Source organism: Macrotis lagotis, chromosome X (genome assembly GCF_037893015.1).
Source record: "Macrotis lagotis isolate mMagLag1 chromosome X, bilby.v1.9.chrom.fasta, whole genome shotgun sequence".
Taxonomy (NCBI): Eukaryota; Metazoa; Chordata; class Mammalia; order Peramelemorphia; family Peramelidae; genus Macrotis; species Macrotis lagotis.
Window position 1 is genome coordinate 692,646,217 of NC_133666.1, and position 20,609 is coordinate 692,666,825.

General features: G+C 47.4%; 1 protein-coding gene across 1 annotated transcript in view; it reads left to right on the plus strand.

Moving 5' to 3' along the window:
* Positions 1-7,265: 7,265 nt before the first annotated feature.
* LIMK2 (LIM domain kinase 2) overlaps positions 7,266-20,609 on the plus strand; it is a 57,367-nt gene continuing 44,023 nt past the window's right edge. The window contains 2 exon segments of the mRNA XM_074206398.1: positions 7,266-7,397; positions 13,639-13,738. Coding sequence (XP_074062499.1) covers positions 7,382-7,397; positions 13,639-13,738 — 116 coding nt within the window. The 5' untranslated portion in view covers positions 7,266-7,381.

Genomic DNA, 20,609 nt, shown 5'->3' on the forward strand with positions numbered 1-20,609 from the left:
ATGCAGACATACCCAGGATAAAGAGGAAATAGTTAACAGAGGGAAGGCACTAAAGGGGTTAATTTCTAGAATAATCCCAAAGGATTCATGATGAAAAATGCCTCCAGAGAAAGAACTGATGCCTGAAAACAGACTGAAGCATACTAGTTCTTTCATTCTTTTTTTTCTGTTTTCTCTCCTCACACAAAAGGACTAATGTAGAAATAGTTTACATGATCGCACGTGTGTAACATTAGTCGGCTTCCTGTTTCAGGGAAGGGGAAGTGGAGGAGGAGGAATAGAATTTGCAACTCAAAACTTAAAAAACAATTAACAAAACGAATGTTAAAGATTGTTTTTATGGGGGCGGCTGGGTGGCGCAGTGATAGAGCACCGGCCCTGGAGTCAGGAGTATCTGAGTTCAAATCTGGTCTCAGACACTTAATAATGACCTAGCTCTGTGGCCTTGGGCAAGCCACTTAAACCCGTTCGCCTTTCAAAAACCTAAAAAACAAAAAATAAGGGTAAAGATTATTTTTATAATACTTCTTTTTTTCAAGAAAGTTGGGGAACGTTTCCTTTAAAGATAGGATTTTAGTTGGGTCCTAAAGCCAAGGAAGTCCCTAAGTGGATTTGAAATAAAAGGTTCCAGGTATGGGGGATGCCGGAGAAAATGACTGGAACTAAGGGATGAAGGAGTTTTTGTGTGGAATCTGACCTGGCTGGTTACTGGGCTGAAAAGGATGGGGAAAGGGGGAGGCACTGGTGAGAGGTAAGGAGAGCCTGGAAAGATGGGAGGGGGCTGGACTTTGGGTGCCAAATACAACATCCTAGAGGCAATAAGGAGTCACTGAAGTCTCTTGGGGAGGGGGCTGACTTTATCAGACCTAGTCACTTTAATGACTTAGTGGAGGATGGATGTATGGGAGTGGGCAGACCTACCAGCAGCTATGTGAAGAGATCCACAGAGTCTTAGCTCTTCTGGGCATGCACCCAGGTAGGGAGAAGGGAGAAAGGAGTAGCACCTACATTCCATGGTCTGTGGATGGTGGCCAAGTCTTCTGGGCTCAGTGACCTTCGGTTCCAAACTACCTATGTGAGAGGGAGGGACCCTAAATGGAACCAGCCTGCCTAGGTAGCTGGCTGCTCGCCAGGGGCTTACATCAGAGTCCTCTTGGTCCTTAATTGGTTGCCAAGTCCTACTAAGTCTCCCTCCACAACAGTCTCTTGGACAGGTCTCTCCACTTCATTCCCCCAGTCATCATGACACTATTCTATCCCCTTTCACCTGAAGTATTCCAATAGTCTTCTCTTCCAATACATCTGGCCACCAGATGGGTGGGTGCTCCTGAGGCAGAGGGCCCATCCTGACATGACTCCCCTGGCTCCCTCTTCCTCTGGAATCAAGTACAGACTTGGGCAGGTTTCTTCCCAGTCCAGGCCTGCTAACTAGTCCTCACACTCAAGATCACATTCCATCTTTTATCTCCATGCTTTTGCGTAGCTTTTCCCCCATGGTTGGGATACTACAACCAAACTTTGTATTTGTTTAGTTCTCTCCAGTTTGGGGGGGGGTGGTTTTTGGTTTTTTCAAGGCAAATGGGGTTAAGTGGCTTACCCAAAGTCACACAGCTAGGTAATTATTAGGTGCTTGAGGTTGGATTTGAACTCAGATTCTCCTGACTCCAGGGCCAGTGCTCTATCCACTGTACCACCTAGCTGCCCAGTTTCTATATTCATCATGTTTTGGAGGAAGAATCCAAACTAAAAGAGAAAAAAGAAAAACAAGTTTTAAAAAGTAAAAGTAATGCTTTTTGGTCTGCGTCAGACTAAAATTTTCTCTCCGGATGGTATTTTCCAGCACAAAAAACTTACATTCTTAATGAGAGAGATACCAGGGATCTAGAAAGCTAGATATGGTCATAGATATGTATGTGTGCAAAAATAGAATAAATCAAAATCTACCAAAGAATGATAAGATATTTAGGGAGGAAGGGAAGGCAGTGGTGGACAACCCTTCCACAAAGAAAAGCCCAGATAAGCCGGGGCAGAAGGAAAATCGGCAGACTTCCCCCAGATGTGATTTCTGGGCTGTATCTTTTTTTTTTTTTGGCAAGACAATGGGGTTAAATAATTTGCCCAAGGTCACACAGCTAGGTCATTATTAAGTGTGTGAGTCTGAATTTGAACTCGGGTCCTCCTGACTCCTGAACCGGTGCTCTATCCACTGTGCCATCTAGCTGCCCCCCTGGACTTCCCCAGGAAACTGAATATAACAAATACACAAGCAATCCAAATTAATTTTAAAGGGGAAAGTGAGCTAATAATTGGGGTAATGAGGAAAGACGTATAGGAGATGGGTCCTGAGTTCCGTTTTTGCTTTGAAAGAAGGGAAGCCTCTATCCTGGTGGAGTTATGGTCTGCATCAGGAGAGGAAGGGTTGAGGGGGGAAAGGAGAGACCCAGGACAGGGGTCTTCAGACTCCTGGCTCTGCCCACGAAGGTCAGGGTGCCAGCCCTCCACCCCGTGTGTTCATTCAGAGACAGCTCAGTTAAGTGTCTGAGCAAAATCAGAAACCTCCAGGATCACAAAGCTACTGGGCAGAAATTATTCTTGGGAAGCTCGTATGGATGACATCAGGGACCAGATGCTGTAGCCACAGCTGACTCGTTTCCATCTGGCTCCGATAGGAAGGTCAAGAGTGGAAAGGAAACAGAATTGTCCTTGGCTCAGCCTCCATCCTGGGGACTGGAAGGATGTAAGGAAATACACTCTACAGAAAATAATGCAACGTAATTTCAAGAGAAAGAATGCTAATAATGGGGGAGGCTTCTAGAAAGTTATGGTAAGGGAGGGGGAATTTGAACTGTGCTTAGGGATTTTAGGAGTGGAGGTGACGAAAGAAGGCATTTCAGGCAGGAGGCACCATTTGGACAAAGAGGTGGAGGTGGGAAATGGAATGCCATACATCATCCAGGCCAGTTTGATGAGAATGGAAAATGTAGGAGGGGAAGCAAGGCATTCTGTTTGTACCTAGAATAACATTTCCTGCATGCTACCTCTTATAGGGTTGAACTGGCCCAGGGGATCTCCAGAACCTGGTCTTTCAGGAAAGAGTCACTGAATTCTAATTTCTCTCCCTAGTCTTCCCAATTCGGACCTAAGAGAGGTCAACCCAAGAAACAACCACCTTTTCCGTTAAAGTTCCACAACTAGATTTCATGGACCTGTGACCTCACAGGGCCCTTGAGTGTGCAAGCCGGGTGACCCAACCGCCGGATGGATGAGGAGCCAAGAGACTTGGGTTTTGGCTTGGGGTTGAATTGGATTCTTTCTAGCCACATAGTTTCCTTCTTGGTTCAGGGACTCATCACCTTTTGCTTAGAATATTGCAACACCCTACCCATTGGTTTCCCTGCCTCAAGCCTTTGCCAACTCTGCTTCTTCCCGCTATGGCAAGGCAGCTGTGATGGATTTCCTTAAGTGCATGTGACTCCACCAGCAGCTTCCTATGCCGACGGAGAGGAAGGAAAGCACGGACACTCCTCTGTGGAGCTCCTGAACTTCTCCCAACCTGACCCCAGTCCATCTCTCCAGCTCCCCTCCCATGCTCTGGGAACCAAGTGGCCCTCTCACTTCTACACCATCTCCCATCTCCATGTCCTATCTGGAAGGCCTTCCTTCCTCATCTCCACCTCCTAAAATCCCTTTTTATTGTCGTTATTATCCAGTCATTCATTCATGTCTGATTTGACAGGACCCCACGAACTTTGCCCATGTGGTTTTCTTGGCAAAGATGCTGGAATGATTTGCCACTTCCTTCTCCAGCTCATTTTTCTGATGAAGAAACAAAGTGAAATGACTTGCCCAGGGTCACACCACTAGCTGGATTTTAATTCTCATATGTTTGTCATCCAAAAACACAGGTCTAACCATGCCAGCTTCCTGCTCTATAAACTCCAGTAGCTCCCAGATCCAATACAAAATGGCACCCTTCTTATACCTGACCCACACCAGCTCCTCCTCTTGAATCCGGGATGCTGGATTCCTTGCTCTTCCTCACACTCTCCCAGCTCTGGGCATTTTCTCTAGCTCTCCCTCCTCATCCTCTCCCTCCTCATCTCCAGGCCCTGCCCTTCTGGCTTCCTTCAGGGCCCAGTGAAACCCCCTTCCAAAGGCTGCCTTCCTGTTCCCCAGCTGTGCTAGTGCCCCTTCTCTCTCTCTGCAGAGGAGGTGCAGGATGTCCCCTCGGGAGAGCCTGCTCTTCTCCAGAAGAAGGGAAGCTCCTGAGGACAGGGGCTAGAGTCCAATGCAGCATTCCTCAAGGTGCAGGACAGCCAGGTGGCCTTAGAGTCAGAAAGACTGGAGTTTGAATCCGGCCTCAGACACTTGCCCCTGACTGCGTGACCTTGGGCAAGTCACTTCACCCTGACTGCTTTGCATTGAGGCCTTCTCCAGTCATCCTGATTCCTATCCAGCCACTGGACCGACCCAGATGGCTCAGAGGAGACAGTGAGGCTGGGGACTCGGCCCAGTCCTTGGACTCCAATCCAATCCACATGCTTGTCTTGGCATTGCTCCCCCCCCCCCCCCCCAGGCTGTGGTCCTCTGAGGACTGTCCCAGTCCCAGGTTCACCTCCCTGCCCCTCCTGCTTGGAGCTCCGGGGCTTCTCTCTTTTTTTTTTATTAAAGATTTTATTTATTTTGAGTTTTACAATTTTTCCCCTGATCTTACTTCCCTCCCCCCAACCCACCTCAGAAGGCAATCTGCCAGTCTTTACCTTGTACATTGATCCAAATTGAGTGTGAAGAGGGGATGGCTAGGTGGTGCAGTGGATAGAGCACCAGCCCTGAAGTCAGGAGTCCCTGAGTTCAAATTCAGTCTCTGACACTTAATAATGACCTAGCTGTGTGGCCTTGGGCAAGCCACTTAACCCCATTGCCTTGCAAAAAAACAAACAAATTGAGTGTGGAGAGAAATCATATCCTTAAGCAAGAAACATAAGGTATAAGAGATAGCAAGATCAGACAATAAGATATGTTTTTTTTCTAAATTAAAGTTAATAGTCTTTGGTCTCTGTTCAAACTCCACAGTTCTTTCTCTGGACACAGATGGTATTCTCCATCACAAAGAGCCCCAAATTGTCCCTGATTGTTGCATTGATGGAATGAGCGAGTCCTTCAAGGTTGATCATCACCCCCATGTTGCTGTTAGGGTGGACAGTGTTTTTCTGGTTCTGCTCATCTCACTCAGCATCAGTACATGCAAATCCCTCCAGGCTTCCCTGAAATCCCCTCCCTCCTGGTTTCTAATAGAACAATAGTGTTCCATGACATACACATACCACAGTTTGCTAAGCCATTCCCCAGTTGAAGGACATTTACTGGATTTGCAATTCTTTGCCACCACAAACGGCTGCTATGAATATTTTTTGTACAAGTGGTGTTTTTACCCTTTTTCACCTTCTCTTCAGAGTATAGACCTAGTAGTGGTATTGCTGGGTCAAAGGGTATGCACATTTCTGTTGCCCTTTGGGCATAATTCCAAATTTCTCTCCAGAAAGGTTGGATGAGTTCACAGCTCCACTAGCAATGTAATAGTGTCCCAGATTTCCCACAACCCTTCCAATAATGATCATTATCCTTTCTGGTCATACTGGCCAATGTGAGAGGTGTCGGGTGATACCTCAGAGAAGCTTTAATTTGCATTTCTCTAATAAGTAATGATTTAGAGTAATTTTTCATATGACTATGGATTGCTTTGCTCTCCTCATCTGTAAATTGCCTTTGCATATCCTTTGACCATTTGTCAATTGGGGAATGGCTTTTTTTTTAAATATGACTCAGTTATCTGTATATTTTAGAAATGAGTCCTTTGTCAGAATCATTAGTTGTAAAGAGTTTCCCAATTTACTACATTTCTTTTGATCTTGGTTACAGTGGTTTTATCTGTGCAAAAGCTTTTTAACTTAATGTAATCAAAATCATCTAGTTTGTCTTTGGTGATGTTCTCCAACTCTTCCTTAATCATAAACTGTTCCCCTTTCCATAGATCTGACAGGTAGACGACTCCTTGATCTTCTAATTTACTTATAATATTGTTTTTTATGTCTAAATCCTGTATCCATTTGGATCTTATCTTGGTAAAGGGTGTGAGGTGTTGGTCTAATCCAAGTTTCTTCCATACTAACTTCCACTTTTCCCAGCAGTTTTTATCAGAGAGTTTTTATCCCAATAGCTGGACTCTTTGGGTTTACCAAACAGCAGATTACTGTAATCGTTTCCTGATGTTGCTCCTAGTCTATTCCACTGATCCGCCGCTCTGTTTCTTAGCCAATACCAGACAGTTTTGATGATGGATGATTTATAAGATGATTTTAGATCAGGTGGGGCTAAACCACCTCCTTTTGCATTTTTTTCCATTAAATCCCTGGAAATTTTTGACTTTTTATTTCTCCATCTGAATTTACTCTCAACTTTTTCAAACTCATTAAAGTAATTTTGGGGATTCTGTTGGGTAGGGCGCTAAACGTTAGCTTTGGTAGAATTGTCCTCGTTATAGGAGCTCGGCCTGTCCATGGGCAGTTGATGGCCGCCCTGTTATTTAGGTGATTCATGCTGAGAAGCGCTTATAGCCGCGCAGTTTCCGAGTCCCCCTGGGCGGCGGCCCCAGGTGTTTTCTCTCGGGTGCGCCCGGGGGACGGGCCGCTCCCTGCCGCGGCTTGTGGGTCCCACAGAGAAGCTTGGGGGGTTCGTTCGTGGCTTTTGGAACCTGCGACTTTGCCAAAGCTGCCGGTGGTCCGCAGTGGTTTCCGGATTTCGGGGGCTCTGGGGCATTTCGGGGGGCTCTGGGGCGTGGCCTGCACGGAGCCGCCTCCTTCCCCCTTCCGACTCCTCCCGGGGCTTCTTCTGCTCTCATGGCGGCAGGTCACACCCCAGATGCGACGCTGAGCGGCACCCCACCTTCCTGGGCGCGCCCCGGGGCCTCTGCGGGGACCCCCAGGGACTAGGGTGGTCGGGGAGGCGGAGGGTCTGGGTTCGAGTGCCGCCTTTGCCCCCCTGGGCTCTGCGAGGGGAGGAGGGGCGGGGGTGGGGGCGGGGCGCCGGGGGCTGGGACGGGCCTCAGTGCCCCCCCCCCCGGGGAGTGGGGCGTGGCCGCGTGCCAGGCGCGGTGCGGCCGCGAGGGGGCGCAGGGCCGCGGCGCGCAGGCTCGGTCGCCGGGAGGCGGGGCTTCTCGGGGGCGGGGCCTGCGGGAGGCGGGGCTGCGCGGGGCGGGGCTGCGCGGGGCGGGGCTGCGCGGGCGGCGCCCGGAGCCAGGTGCGGTTTGGGCCTCCCGGGGCGCCGTAGCCGCGCCCTCCCCGCGCAGTCGTCGCCCGAGGTAGCGGCGCCGGAGGCGGGAGCCATGGACGGGGTGGCGGGTGAGTGCGGGGCCCGGGGGGCGGCCGGGGGGCGGGGCCCCGCTGGGGGGGCGCCGGGCCGGGAGCCCCGGATTGGAGGGTTCGCAGAGAGGGGGCCCCAAGCCGGGCCCCCGGTTGTCCCCGAGGCTCCGGGAGCCCCCCCGGGAGAGTGGCAGGGGAGGGGGGCCCCCGAGGCCGGAGCGAGGTGCCCGCTCCTGCGGGGCGGCGGGCTGGGCCAAGGCCACCCTGTGCCCCCCAGCCCCCGAGGTGCCCGCTCCTGCGGGGCGGCGGGCTGGGCCAAGGCCATCCTGTGGGCCAAGGCCACCCTGTGCCCCCCCGCCCCCGAGGTGCCCGCTCCTGCGGGGCCGCGGCCGCAGCCCGGGTGGCCGGAGACGGGGGTCAGAGTCCGCCCCGGGCCGCGGCTCCCGCATTCCCAGCCCGCCTCCTCGCCCCGGAGAAGCGGCTCCTCCCCGGGCCCTAAAGAACTGGCCATGTACCAGCGCTTTCGCCCGCGACTGGCAGGCCGGGCCGGCATTGCCCCCTCACCTACGGCACCCAGCGAGGCCTAGGCGAGCCCAGCCCCGGAGCAGTGTGGCAACCTGCTGGTTCAGAGCACTTCGTCTGCCCTCCTCCGAGGGTACAGATGTGGTCAGAGCGCCATTCCAGCTCCCTGAATAAACACAGCATGGCCAAGCTGGGGAGGCCCCTCGCACCCGGGGCAGCCGAACTGGGAGAGACCCTAATGAGCCTTTGGGTCCACCCGGACCACTCCCTTCACAAAGGAGTGCTCACTCGCCCAAGGTGACAGGGCCGGTCAAAGTGGCAGAGCGGGTGCTCGCACCCAGGTCCCCCAGCTCCCCATTCTATTTTTTTCTATCACCCCACTATGCAGATTGACAAACAGTCATCCATTTTAATCATTGCAGACTTCATTAAATTTGGGATTTGGAAGCGACTCACATGTAAACCCACAATATGTTATCAATAAAAAAAATTTAAAATAGGGAAGGATAATAGAGCGGTGCAGCAGCTGGAGCGAAACCCTTCTGTATCTTCAGGCAGTGAAGGGAAAAAGGAGAGGACCCTGGCTCAGTCTCCCTTTGATGATGTCTAGCAAGGCTACAGAGAAAGCAGCTTCAGGGTAGAGAAGATATTGGGAGCACCTGGTAATCATTACCTTGGTGGGTGTTCCGCTGAAGTGTGAGCTTTCTCCTCCCCCTTCACTATCTGCTGCCCTCCCCCTCCACGTCCCGGTTTGTCCCAGAGCTGAAGCTGCACACCTGATCAGCTCCCCAGTGGCCCAGCAGTTAGTGAGCTCGTTGTTCATGACCTGAAGCACTGAGTACCGTGTTTGTCCCCAGCTCACATTGTCTAATGGAATTTGAGAAGCATCATCAATCTCTCTCAAACCAATGAGAAGGAACACTGCTCATCCATCTCATCCAGGTTCTGTGGTGTTTTGGCCCCTTGGGGCCTGAAGCTCTGGGCTGAGGAGAGCAAGCTGTCAATAACCTAATTAATGAGCCTAACTCTTTCACAAGAAAGGGAGACAGATAATCAAATTGGTTCCATTTCACCTGAATCCTCAAAATTATAAAAGTGAGAACCTTTTTTTAAAAAAAGATGTTAAAAGAAGGTTTCAGAAACCTTGGGGCTTTTGACCTGCTTGGCTACCCCTGTCTTGTGGATGCTCTCTTCTGCCTTCCTGCCATGACTCTCTTCTGGCTCATCTCCCCCTTCTCCGACCATAGTTCCTCCATCTCCTTTGCTGGATCACCCACCTTCTGCTTCCCCTTCACATGGATATTCCCCAAGCCTCTATTCAGGGACCTCTTCCTTTCTCCTCCTTCTGCCTTCTCTCTTGATGATCTCACAGACTCCCTTTCTGTATTGAGGACCACAGATCTAGAGTTGAAAAGAACCATCCAAGCCAGTGTCTTTATTTTATAAAGGAGGAAGCTGAGAATTAGAGAAATTATGTGACCTGTTGGTTAGGATCTTAGAGTCAGGATCTGAACCCAAGCCCACTGCCTCTACATTCAGTATTTTTTTCCCCTTGCATCAGCCTTAATTACCTGTTAGACATCTCCACCATTATCAAGGCCAAATTCAGACAGTCAAAATGGAGCCCATTCTTCTTCTTTTCCATGATGCTGTGGAAGGCATAGCCTTGCTGCTAGTTACTCCAGTCTCACATCCGCTAAGCGGTTCTTTATCTTCCCTCTCTCCAACTGCCTGTATTCAGTTAAGTGGTGAGTCTCCTCCCTGTCACTGTCACCTCTCTTCAGTCTGTGTCCCCCTCTCTCCTCACCTTGACCCTCCCCAAGGCTCAGACTCTCAGAATCTTTTCCTGGGCCATGGTAGTAGCTTGGGTCTCTCTGCTCCAAGACTTTTCTTTCTCCAATCCAAGCTTCCCATCCCTGCCCAAATACCTTTCTCAAGGCACAGGTTTGACCATGAATGTCACTCAATTGCTCAGAAATCCCCAGTGGCTCCCACTACTTCAAGGTGAAGCTACAAAGCCCTCGGCCTGGCTCCAGTGCAACCCCATTTTACATCCTGCCCACACAGGCTGACTTTTACAGCCAAATGGCCTGCCCACTTGTTGCCCTGTAAACTAGACATCAGCAAACCTGTATTAAACAGCTACAACATTCCAGTTATGATGCTCAATGTAATGGAACACAAAGACAAGAAGGAAATGACCCCTGCCCTTAAAGAATTTACATTCTAGAGGAGACACAAGTGAGCAAATGTAGAGCACATCCTAAGAGAGTTAATACTAATGAGGTGTCCAGGAAAGCATGTGGCACCTGAGGTATACTTCAGATGATCCTTGGGGATCTTGGGAGCCAGAGGTGATGGAAAAGTGCTCATTCTAGTCATGAGGGACCACATGGAAACAGAGAGGGAATGTCTGGTATACAAAACAGCTGGAAGGGTAGTTTAATTGGAATGGAGAATGTGTGGAGAAGAGAAAAGGAAAAGAAAAACAGAGGTGGGAGCCAGATTGTAGAGGGCTTTAAAGGCCAAGGCATTTTGAATTTTATCTTAGAAAGGAGAGGGAGCCACTGAAGGTTTTTGAGTAGGGAAATGACATGACCAGATCTGTGTTATAGAAAAACCAGTTTGAGATCTGGGAAGTAGTAAATGGATTAGAGAAGGCAGAGACTGGTGGCAGTGGCTTAAGTATTGAAATAGTTAAGGCAAGAATTGTTGAGGGCCTAAAGTAATGCTATATGAGTGGAGAGAACAAATGAGTATGAGATGCCACGGAGGTGGAACCAATAGGATCTGGCAACTGATTAGACGTGAGATCAAGGGAGAAGGAAGAGGCAAGGATGACTTCAAGGCTGTAAACTTGGCTGACTAAAAGACAGTGATGCTATCAAGAGAAATGTGATGGAGATTGAGGGGCTGCCCATAAATTGAGGAATGACTAAGTTATGGTTATGTGATTAGGATGGAATATTACTGTGCCATAAGAAATGATGATCTTAGAAAAACATCAAGATTGTAAAATTCAAAACTTTACCAAAAAGTGATTCGTAGAAAAACATCGAGACTTGCATGAAATAAAGAAGAGTGAAATGAGCAGAACCAAGAGAATGTTAGATGGAGTAAAAGCAATATTGTGTAAGAACAACCTGTGAATGGCTAGTCATTTTGAGAATTATAAATACTGCAATCAACTACAAAGGCCCTATGAAGAAAGATGCTATCTACTTCCAGAGAAAGAACTGCTAACCAGAAATATGTAGTGTGTGTGTGTGTGTGTGTGTGTGTGTGTGTGAGAGAGGAGGAGGAGGAGGGAGAGACGGCCTTCTCTAATGCGGGATGGAGAGGGAGGAAAAATAAAATAGGAAGTGTTCTTTGTCCAGAGAGCAAAAGAAAAAAAAACTCAGAAGGAAGAACAGAAAAACAGGGTAGTTTTGAAAAACGTCTAGTCTTTATTACATTTTTTTTTAAAAAAGAGTAAACAGTATGAAATTGAAATTCACAGTTTCAAATTGCATCCTCTTTTTGTGTTGTACTGTGTACATGGAATTTTCTTTTTCCTTATTGCATTTAAGTTCAAAATGAATAAAAGAAATAGAGAGATAGGAGGAAGCTTGGAAGACGATAGGATTGGGGAACCAAAGTGATGGTGAGCTTCCTGGAGTTGTGTAGGCAGATTCAGGGTGTTGAGTAGGTTATGGAGAGGATTCAAGCTTTAGGGTAAAAATTAGGATGTAAAAGAGAGGGATGAGGGAAGGATTTTCTTCATTCAGGGTGATCTGGGATCTTCCCTCCCTGAATACAGCCAATAGGAGAGCAGCAGAAAAAGAGACCACAATAAAAGAGTTAGGAAGCCAGTCAGAAGAAGCTACCCCCATCCACATGGACAAGGTGCAGAGGGCTCCATGTTAGGAGACCTGGGAATGCCCAGAAAAGCCAGTTTAGAAACCAAATTCTTTCCCTCTTTTGTGGTTGGTGATAATAGGGAGATAGATATTAAAAGCCTGATTCCCACCAAATGGTCTTATACAGATGCCAGTGCCAACTGTGACTATAAAGCATTGTGACTGTAATGTTGGTTGCAATAATGGTTTTTTTTTCATCTCCATCGACTCTCGGAAGATGGAGCCTAAAGGTTAGAGGGATGTGACCAGAAGTCCTTGAAGTCCCTGTGTTCTGACATGGCCTTGGGAGGAGTTCTGTTACTTGGTTACCAGTTGGCGGAAAGGGGGCTGGACCAGGGGGGCTTCCTGGAGGAGAGCAAGAAGAGATAACTAGGAAGAGAACTTCTTTCCCAGGCTTCACTTGCCCAGGTCCTTCAACCAGTGGGCCCCAGAGAGCATTTGGTTTTTTCCTTCATGATGTTCTAATCCTCTGAGCTTCTGTCATAGCCTCTTCCTAGTTTGTGACCTCCAGGAGAGTCCGAGCCATGTCTTACCTGAACTCTGTCTCCCGGCACCTAGCACAGTGCTGTGCTACGACTGGGATGCTTAATCAGGGAAGGTCTATGAATTGAACAAGTGTAAAAGGAGAAACAAGCAATTGGGTTAAATCTGCACTGGAAGAAGGTCTGTCTTTAGAACTGGGAAATCAGAGAAGGCCTACTCTTGGAGGCTGGGTTTGCATTTGAAAGGGGGTAGGTGGGGATTCTGTGGGGACAGATTCTGGGAAGAGTGAGGGCATGGGGCCTGCTGGGAACATACAGGGGACAAGGGGCTGGCAAGAGGCTACTCTGGTGTACTTCCTGCTAGCAAATCTCTGTCCTCTGAAGCCAATGGGCTCTTTAGGCGAAGCTGAAAAGTTTTCAGAGCAAGTTCGGTGAGTGAGATGGTTCAGTGATGGATTAGATTAATTAAGGGGGCAGGAGCCTAATCTTTGTACAACCGGCTGAGGGACAATTCTCTGAAAGGAATAAGAAAGTTTGGATTCTGGCACTGATAGCACAGACCCACTGGGTCCAGAGGCCTTTGTGATTTTTTAAAGGACAACTTTGATTTGGTAGAGAAATTCTGATCTGTCATTGTCCTCATTGATGTAGAGTTGAATGAGCAAAGGTGACCTTGCTGAGGTGGCCTAACACCTTCCTCCCCCTCCCTAGCAGTCTTGGGAGATTTTGCAAACTGACTCCTCCTTGGAGTGTGAGTTTTTCCCATCACCATAAACATGAATCCCTTTCGGGAGAGCTGGAAGAGCCGTCCAGGAGCAGCATGTACTGAGCTCATTGCTGTAGGGAGAACTGAGTTGGTATTTCAGAGTCCTCCCTCCTCCTGCATCTTTTGTTAGCTTGTCTAGGAGCAAGGAGGGATGCTGTGAGCAATTCTTTCCCTTTGGCCGCTGCCCCCAGTTGCTCTAAAGCATCCCTGAAATGCTAGGCTGTTCATTGTCTATTCATCCACCCTGCTGGTCTAACAACATTCAGGAGCCATCCCTGCCAATATGGCCCTGGCTTTCAGTCTGGACCCCAAACAAAGCTCTTTTTCCCAGACACAGTCAGTTTACAAGGAAGGCTCTCAATTGGCAAACAGATGCCCTGTTCTGGGGAAGCTGACCACAGGGTCTGACCCTTTCAAGGCTCAAGCACTTGGGAGTTGACAGCGTGCTTGCCTCACAGCGGCCCTGTGAAGGAAACAAAGTCATTTCATCCCCAATGACAGAGGAGGAAACTGAAGTTTAGAAAAGTCCAGTGGCCTGCAAGATGTCACAGTTACCCATGTCCTCTGCCTCCGCTTTGGTGCTCTAAAAGAGTCGGCATTCTCTGTTGCAGGGGAAGATGCCTGGAAATGTCGAGGATGCGGTGACGGTGTCCCTCCTGCCCAGAGACTGTATAGGACAGTGAGTGAAGTGTGGCACATGACTTGTTTTCGGTAAGTGAACCCTTGGTTGCCCATGGGCCAGGCTTCCCAGGGGCTGGCGATCTTCTGTTCTACAGATGTTGGTGAGGCAATAGGGGGTGCTCCTCCTCATTCTAGGGGCGAGAGCCCCATGGGGCCCACATTCACATAAACCCTTAAGAGAATCAAGTTAAAATCAATTGTTGCTGGTCAGAACAAATCATTGCTGAATATTTTTATCTAGTAATAACAGTAAGTCATAATCCTAAGGATGGCATTTAGATAGTCCTACTATGTGCTAGGCTCTATGCTGATCGCTTTATAAATATTATCTCATCTGATACTCACAACCATCCTAGTAAGTGTTGAAGGCAAGATTTGAACTTGGGCCTTCCTGACTGTGGCTCAACACTGTATCGACTATACCTCCAGGGGAGGTTAAAATGATCATTCTGAGGGATGAAAAGCCCCCAAAGAACATTCTGCAGCTTGAAAACTAGATAGGGAAGAGAGAGGAGCTACCCCCTTCTCTCCATCTCCCAATTTTTGCCTTGGGGGTTGAGCAGATTATATTTAAACTTGGGATCCCTCTTTTTTTAATGCTACCCCTCAGGATTGCAGACTTGGGTGTTGGAGGCCATGGAGGTTGTCCTCATGGCAGTGCTTGGGAGGGTTTTGACAATTATAAGGCCCTTTTCCCAGTGAACATGAATTTCTGAACCTGGGACAGACTGCCATAGCCCATGGGTCAGAAAACCCACCTCCACCAGGGCCATCTGGGCTATAGAAAAGAGGAGAGTGGGAGGTGAACAGGCTTCTCCCTCTCACCGGACACTCCCCTAAACCTCACTGCTACCAGCTCACATGATCCTTTTGCTCCATTTCCTGGCATTCTGCTATTTAACCACATTAGTACCCCTTGGGTTGGATTTTTTTTTGTTTTTTTCTGTTGCTGCTGCTTTTCCACTTTACTCTGGCTCAGCTGGATGGCATAGAAGCATGGCCAGGCACCTGCCAGTGACTGTAGAACTCATCAGGCCCAGCCTCTTTTAAGACCTAAAAGTGCTTTTGGAGTTAGAGAAGTAGTTTTTGCCAGAGAATGAAGATAGGCCCGTCTCACTCCACCTTCTGAGACTCTGTCCAGGACGCCTCTACGTGCCCAACCCTGGCTGAGGTGCAGGGCATTGCCGGATGGATCAGCCCACTCAGGAAACGTTGGAGGGAGTGCCTCCCGTTCTTGGGCAGATTTGGAAGACAGAATAGAGGGAGACCTCATCAGTCTCCCCGAGTCTGTCATTTCTCCCAGATCTCTCTAACCATCACCTTACTTTTATTTAGACAGCTGGTGGGGGGGGCACAGACCTGGAGTCAGGAAGATCTGAGTTCAAAGTTCGAATCCAAGCTCGGACACTTATGGCTGTCTGCCTTCATCTGTAAAATGGGAATAATAATAATAATAATAATAATCAGCCTCCTTCCAGACTTGTGGGGATCAAGTGAGATAATATTTATAAAGGCCTTATCATAGTATTTGGCAATATAGAAGGGGCTATAAAAAGACTAACTCTGCCCCCCCCTTCCCAGCTTCGGTCCCTAATCACCCATTGCCTGTTTACCTTTCAGAATACCTCTCAAATGAGATCTTCCAAAGACATTTTAGATTCCACATATGGCAAAACTACCTTCATTTTCTATCCTCCCAAACCCTCTCCTGTTCTAGACTTTCCTATCCCTGCTCTTCTCTGGCCCCCCAGCTGTAGTCCAAGTTTGTAGTTTTGGCCATCATTCTCGACTCTTCTCTCTCTTTACCAAAACTCATGATTTCTGCCTCTACAACATTTTCCTGTCTGACCCTCCCTCCACTCACAGGACCATTCTTTAGTTCAGCTCTTCAGGAATTCTTGCCTAGATTATTGCAACAGGCTCCTAGTTGGTCTCCCTGGGGTTTAGGATATGTTCAGGGAAGACTAGCACCTCTGGGGTGAGGGCTACCTTCTATCTTTGGTGTCTACCTGTCACCATTCTTTCACCTGTGGCTCCAAGAAGTTGTAGCATGCACAACAGCCTCACCCTGGTAAACTGCTTCAGCTGATGGGCCAAACCAGGTAGAGGGGGAACTGAGGGATGTCAAATTCTTCAGTGAGTTAGGCGAGATGGCTACCCAAGCCTGTGAAGACTTCCCCTGATGGAATGAGTGATGAAAATAGTTTGTTCTAATAGCCATGAAGGCAACTGAAGCGGGCACTGTGGAGTCTTAGGGTGTGGTTAGACATCAAGGACCCCAAGGTCATCCACTGAATCCTGACTCCTCACCAGTTGTCTTGACTTTGCCTTGCCACTGGACTTTGATGACTCTGGAAGGGAGAGTGAGGCCAATAATCATGCTACTCCGCCTCACCTAAATCCAATTTACCCACAAATCAAAAGATGTCATCCATACCATTTTACTATTTTCACTTATCTCAAATTCCTGTGGCAACAGGTAAGTGACAAAGCAGTAGGTGTGGATACACTGGGAGCTGTAGTCAGAACTCTAGTCAGACCCAGGCCATAGGGTGGTCTCCTCACTGAAAGCAGCAGTGTGATTCAGTGGGTATCTGAGTAACCTTTTTTAAAAATGAGAATAGTATTGTGTAAAAACAATTTTCAGCATTCATTTTTTTAATAAGATTTTAAGTTCCAAATTTTTTTCCCCTCCCTCTCTTTCCTCCCTCCTCCTTAGGACAACAAGCAATCTGATATAGGTTATACATGTGCAGTCATGTTAAACATATTTCCACATTAGGCATGTTATGAAAGAAGAAACAGAACAAAAGGGAAAAAAACCAAAGAAAGTAGAAGTCGTGTGCTTCCATCTGCATTCAGACTCTCTGCATGTGGATGGCATCTTCCATCAAGTCTTGGAATTGTCTTGGTTCATTTTATTGCTGAGAAAAGCTGTCTATCATAGTTGATCATCACTCAGTGTTCCTGTTACTTGTATAATGTTCTGGTTCTGCTCACTTCACTTAGCATCAGTCCATGTAAGTCATTCCAGGTTTTTCTAAAATTCAACAGCCCCTCATTTTTATAGCATAATAATATTCCATTATGTTCTTATACCACAACTTGTTGAGCCATTCACTATGAATATTTTTGTATACGGGATCCTTTTCCTTTTTTTTATGATCTCTTTGGGATGTAGATCTAATAGTGGTTTTGCTGGATCAAAGGGTATGCACGGTTTTATAGCCTTTTGGGCATAGTTAACATTGCTCTCCAGAAAGGTTAAATCGGTTCACAACTTTGCCAACAATGCATTAGTGTCCCCAGTATCCCCCATCTTCTCCAACACTCATCATTTTCCTTTTTTGTCATATTCACCAGTCTGATAGTTGTGAGGTGATACCTCAGAGTTGTTTTAATTTGCATTCTCTAACCATTAGTGATTTGGAAGATTTTTTCATATGATTATTTCTTCTCTGAGAACTACCCATTCACCTTCTTTTCTAGAGTATGTGTATATATTGTATTAAAATAATTTAGATTATTTCATATATTAATTTGAAGGTTCTAATAGTCTTTGACAGTTTATCAATAGGGCTTGTATTCCTATAAATTTGACTCAGTTCTTTATATATTTGAGAATTGAGACCTTTATCAGAGATACTTGCTGTAAAAATTCCCATACTTCCACTTTCCTTCTAATTTTGGTTGTGCTGGTTTTGTTTATGCAAAACATTTTTAAATTAATGTAATTACAATTATTCATTTTTTACTTCATAATATTCTCTATCCCTTGTTTGGTCATAAATCTTCCCTCCTTCTTGGATCTGACAGATAAACTATTGCTAGCTCTCCCAATTTGCTTATGGTCTCACTATATATCTCAATCATGTACCCAATTTGACCTTAACTTGGTATAATGTGTGAGATGTTGGTCTATATCTGGTTTCTTTTTTTCCAGTTTTCTCATCAGTTTTTGTCATTTAGTGAGAACTTATGCCAAGAAACTGGACTCTTTGGGTTTATCCAACAGTAGATTACACAGGACTTGTACGACTGGGTCTTGCGTACGTAATCCATTCCATGATCTACCACTCTGTTTCTCAACCAGTACCAACGAGTCCCAGTGACTGCCACTTTATAATATAGTTTTAAATCTGGTAAGGCCAGGCCGCCTTCCTGTGCATTTCTCTCATTTATCCTCTTGATATTCTTGACCTTTTAGTCTTCCAGATGAATTGTTATTCTTTTTCTAGCTCTTTAAAATAATTTCTTGGTAGTTTGATTGGTATGGCACTGAATGAGTAAATTAATTTAGATAGAATTGTCATTTTTATTATATTACTGAACCACCTTTTTTAAGGACCACACTGCTCACCTCCTGGCATAAGAAAAGAACTAGAAAAGGTGCCCAACCCCTGACCTGCCTATGGTGGCAGATGGGGAATCCTACCCTGTGATTGAAATGGAAAAAATGGAAGACTCTGGCAAAGGACTGCCCAGCTTGGCATGCCCACCCATGCTTTCTATGAGCAAAATCACTCCTGCCTGTGACTGAGCTGCTCAGCCACAGTTGTACATGCTGTATGTACCTTGACTCGTACATAGTGGTGTCATTTTGGTCCTCTCTGAGAAGGAAGGACAACAGCCAGAATTGGTCTGCTCCCTCAACTTCTCTTTTCTAGCCTGTCTACCACAGTGTTCACAAAATCGTTTCCTATGGGTGGATCTGACTGTGACTCCCCTACTGCATCAACACCAGTGGCTTCCATCATGCCTTGGAGCCTTGTAGACTCCTCTGTTTAGCTTTGATAGACTTTCATGACATGGGTCCCATCTTTCTTTCCAGCCTCTGACTACTATTCCCCCTCTCATCCTTGGGAACCTAGCCAAGCTGACCTTTGTTCTATCCCTTACACTTCATCTCCCATCTGTCCCCCCCCTTTTTCCACCAGGGGAACCCCAACGAAAACACCATCTTCTGCTTAAAATTCCCTCAACTCCTTTAGCTGTTCCCACCAAACTGCTTTGTATTTAGCTCCTCTCCCCTCTCATTCTGGCTCTCTTCTCTCCTTTCCTCCCTTTTCCTCATCCTCTCTCTACCTCTTGCCCTTTTTCCTTCCCTTTCCCCCCCCTTCTCCCTTCTTTCTCTCTTTCTTTCCCCTTCCCCCTCTCTGTCTCTCTCCCTTCCCTTTCTCCCTCTCCTGCTGTCTCTCTCTCTCTTTGTATGTATATACATAGATCTATATATAAACACACACACATACAGGGAGAGGATGAGCCTGTATACAAATATATATTTGCTTTTATTCACTCCTTTTCTGCTGTCTTTGCTCATATATTTCCTTGCCTCCTCCATTAGAGTAACAGTTCCTGGGAGTTGGAATCATTTCCTTCCTTGTTCTTCTGTCCCCGGTGCCTGAGCCCAAGGCAGGTCCAGAGGAGGCTTGCTGATCAGTGGATCCAGTATCCCTCTTGTGGTTAGGTGATTGAACCCACACATGAGTCATTAGAATAGAAACCAATCCAGGGGTGGCTAGGTGGTGCAGTGGATAGAGCACCAGCCCTGGAGTCAGGAGGACCTGGGTTCAAATCCGGTCTCAAACACTTAGTAATGACCTAGCTGTGTGGCCTTGGGCAAGCCACTTAACCCCACTTGCCTTGCAAAAACCTTTAAAAAAAAAACCATTCTATTGAAGGTGCCACTTATCTGTGTTCTAGATTAGAACAGGACAAGGTGAAAAGGATTGTTCCAGCCTCTGGAGAGGATGGAGGTGAAAAGGGTTTGGGCAAAATGCCCAAAGATAAGTTGTTCGGCTGAGTAATGTCTAACCTGTTTTGTCACCTGGTAACTCAGACACACAAATGGAGTCACCAAGTTATTTGTTTAAGTCTATTATATTGGTAGAAAAATTAAAAGTGATATCCAGAAACCCCAAAAGAATTGGCCTTATTTTCAAACCTGTCTTGGCATTTCCTGTTCTTGCCAGAACAAGTAGAGAGAGGAGGTATTTGGTGCACTGGGAGGGATGGTGCTGCTAGGCACCTGCCCATCTAAGGTTTTCAAGCTAGGGGATGGGTCTGTTCTCAGGGGCTTCCCCATGCTACCTGCTCTCCTTCCTCCATGCCTTTGCTCAGGGTGTTCCTCTTCAAGGCCTAGGTACAAGGTTACACCAAGCTTCTCATGAAAGCTCTCTTGCCTTGGCTGCTGGAGTGGCACAGAGCACCACTGGAAAGTCTCTGACAGCCAACCCCAGTGAGCTCTAGGCCAGTGGCCCCTGGGCCAATTGTTCCCTTTGCCTTCCCCTTCCTAAGCCTGGTCCCCAGCTTTCAGAGGAGGATCAGGAGGAGGACATGTGCAGCTCAGCTCCTTCCTAGGGATCCCCAATGATCCCTAGAGTTGAGGTCAACATCCTAGGACAAGGGGTCAGGATTAGGGAGGGGGGAGTAGGCCAGGGGTTCAGGTCCTAGGGTTCTTAGTATCCTTCCTGCCCTGTCCATGAGGAAAGGACAAGGTCTCAGAGCATGCTCTTCCCTTGGGGTCCAGGCCTAAGCTTTGCCCACAACACAGGCTCCATCCATGTTTGTTTGAGGAAATGAATAACCCTCCCTTCCCCTCTCCCTCACCCCTCCCCCAGAGTTCTTCCTCTGGTATCTGAGGCACAGGGTGCATTGCTAAGGCATCAGAGGGAGGAGAAGAGAGTTACTTCTTCAAGGCCAGAGAGACAAAAGAAAAGACTTGAGGGGCAGGGGGCATCACACTCTGTAATTCAGTTGGACATTTCTGGGAACTTCTTGCATTTTCTTACTGGTGGTGGGAGGGGTCTTGGAGGGTGTAGAAATCTGTGCGTCATCCTTGGGTCATTTCTGGTTCAACATCTTTTCAGAGCCAGCCTCATTGCCTCCTCTCTGATGAAGA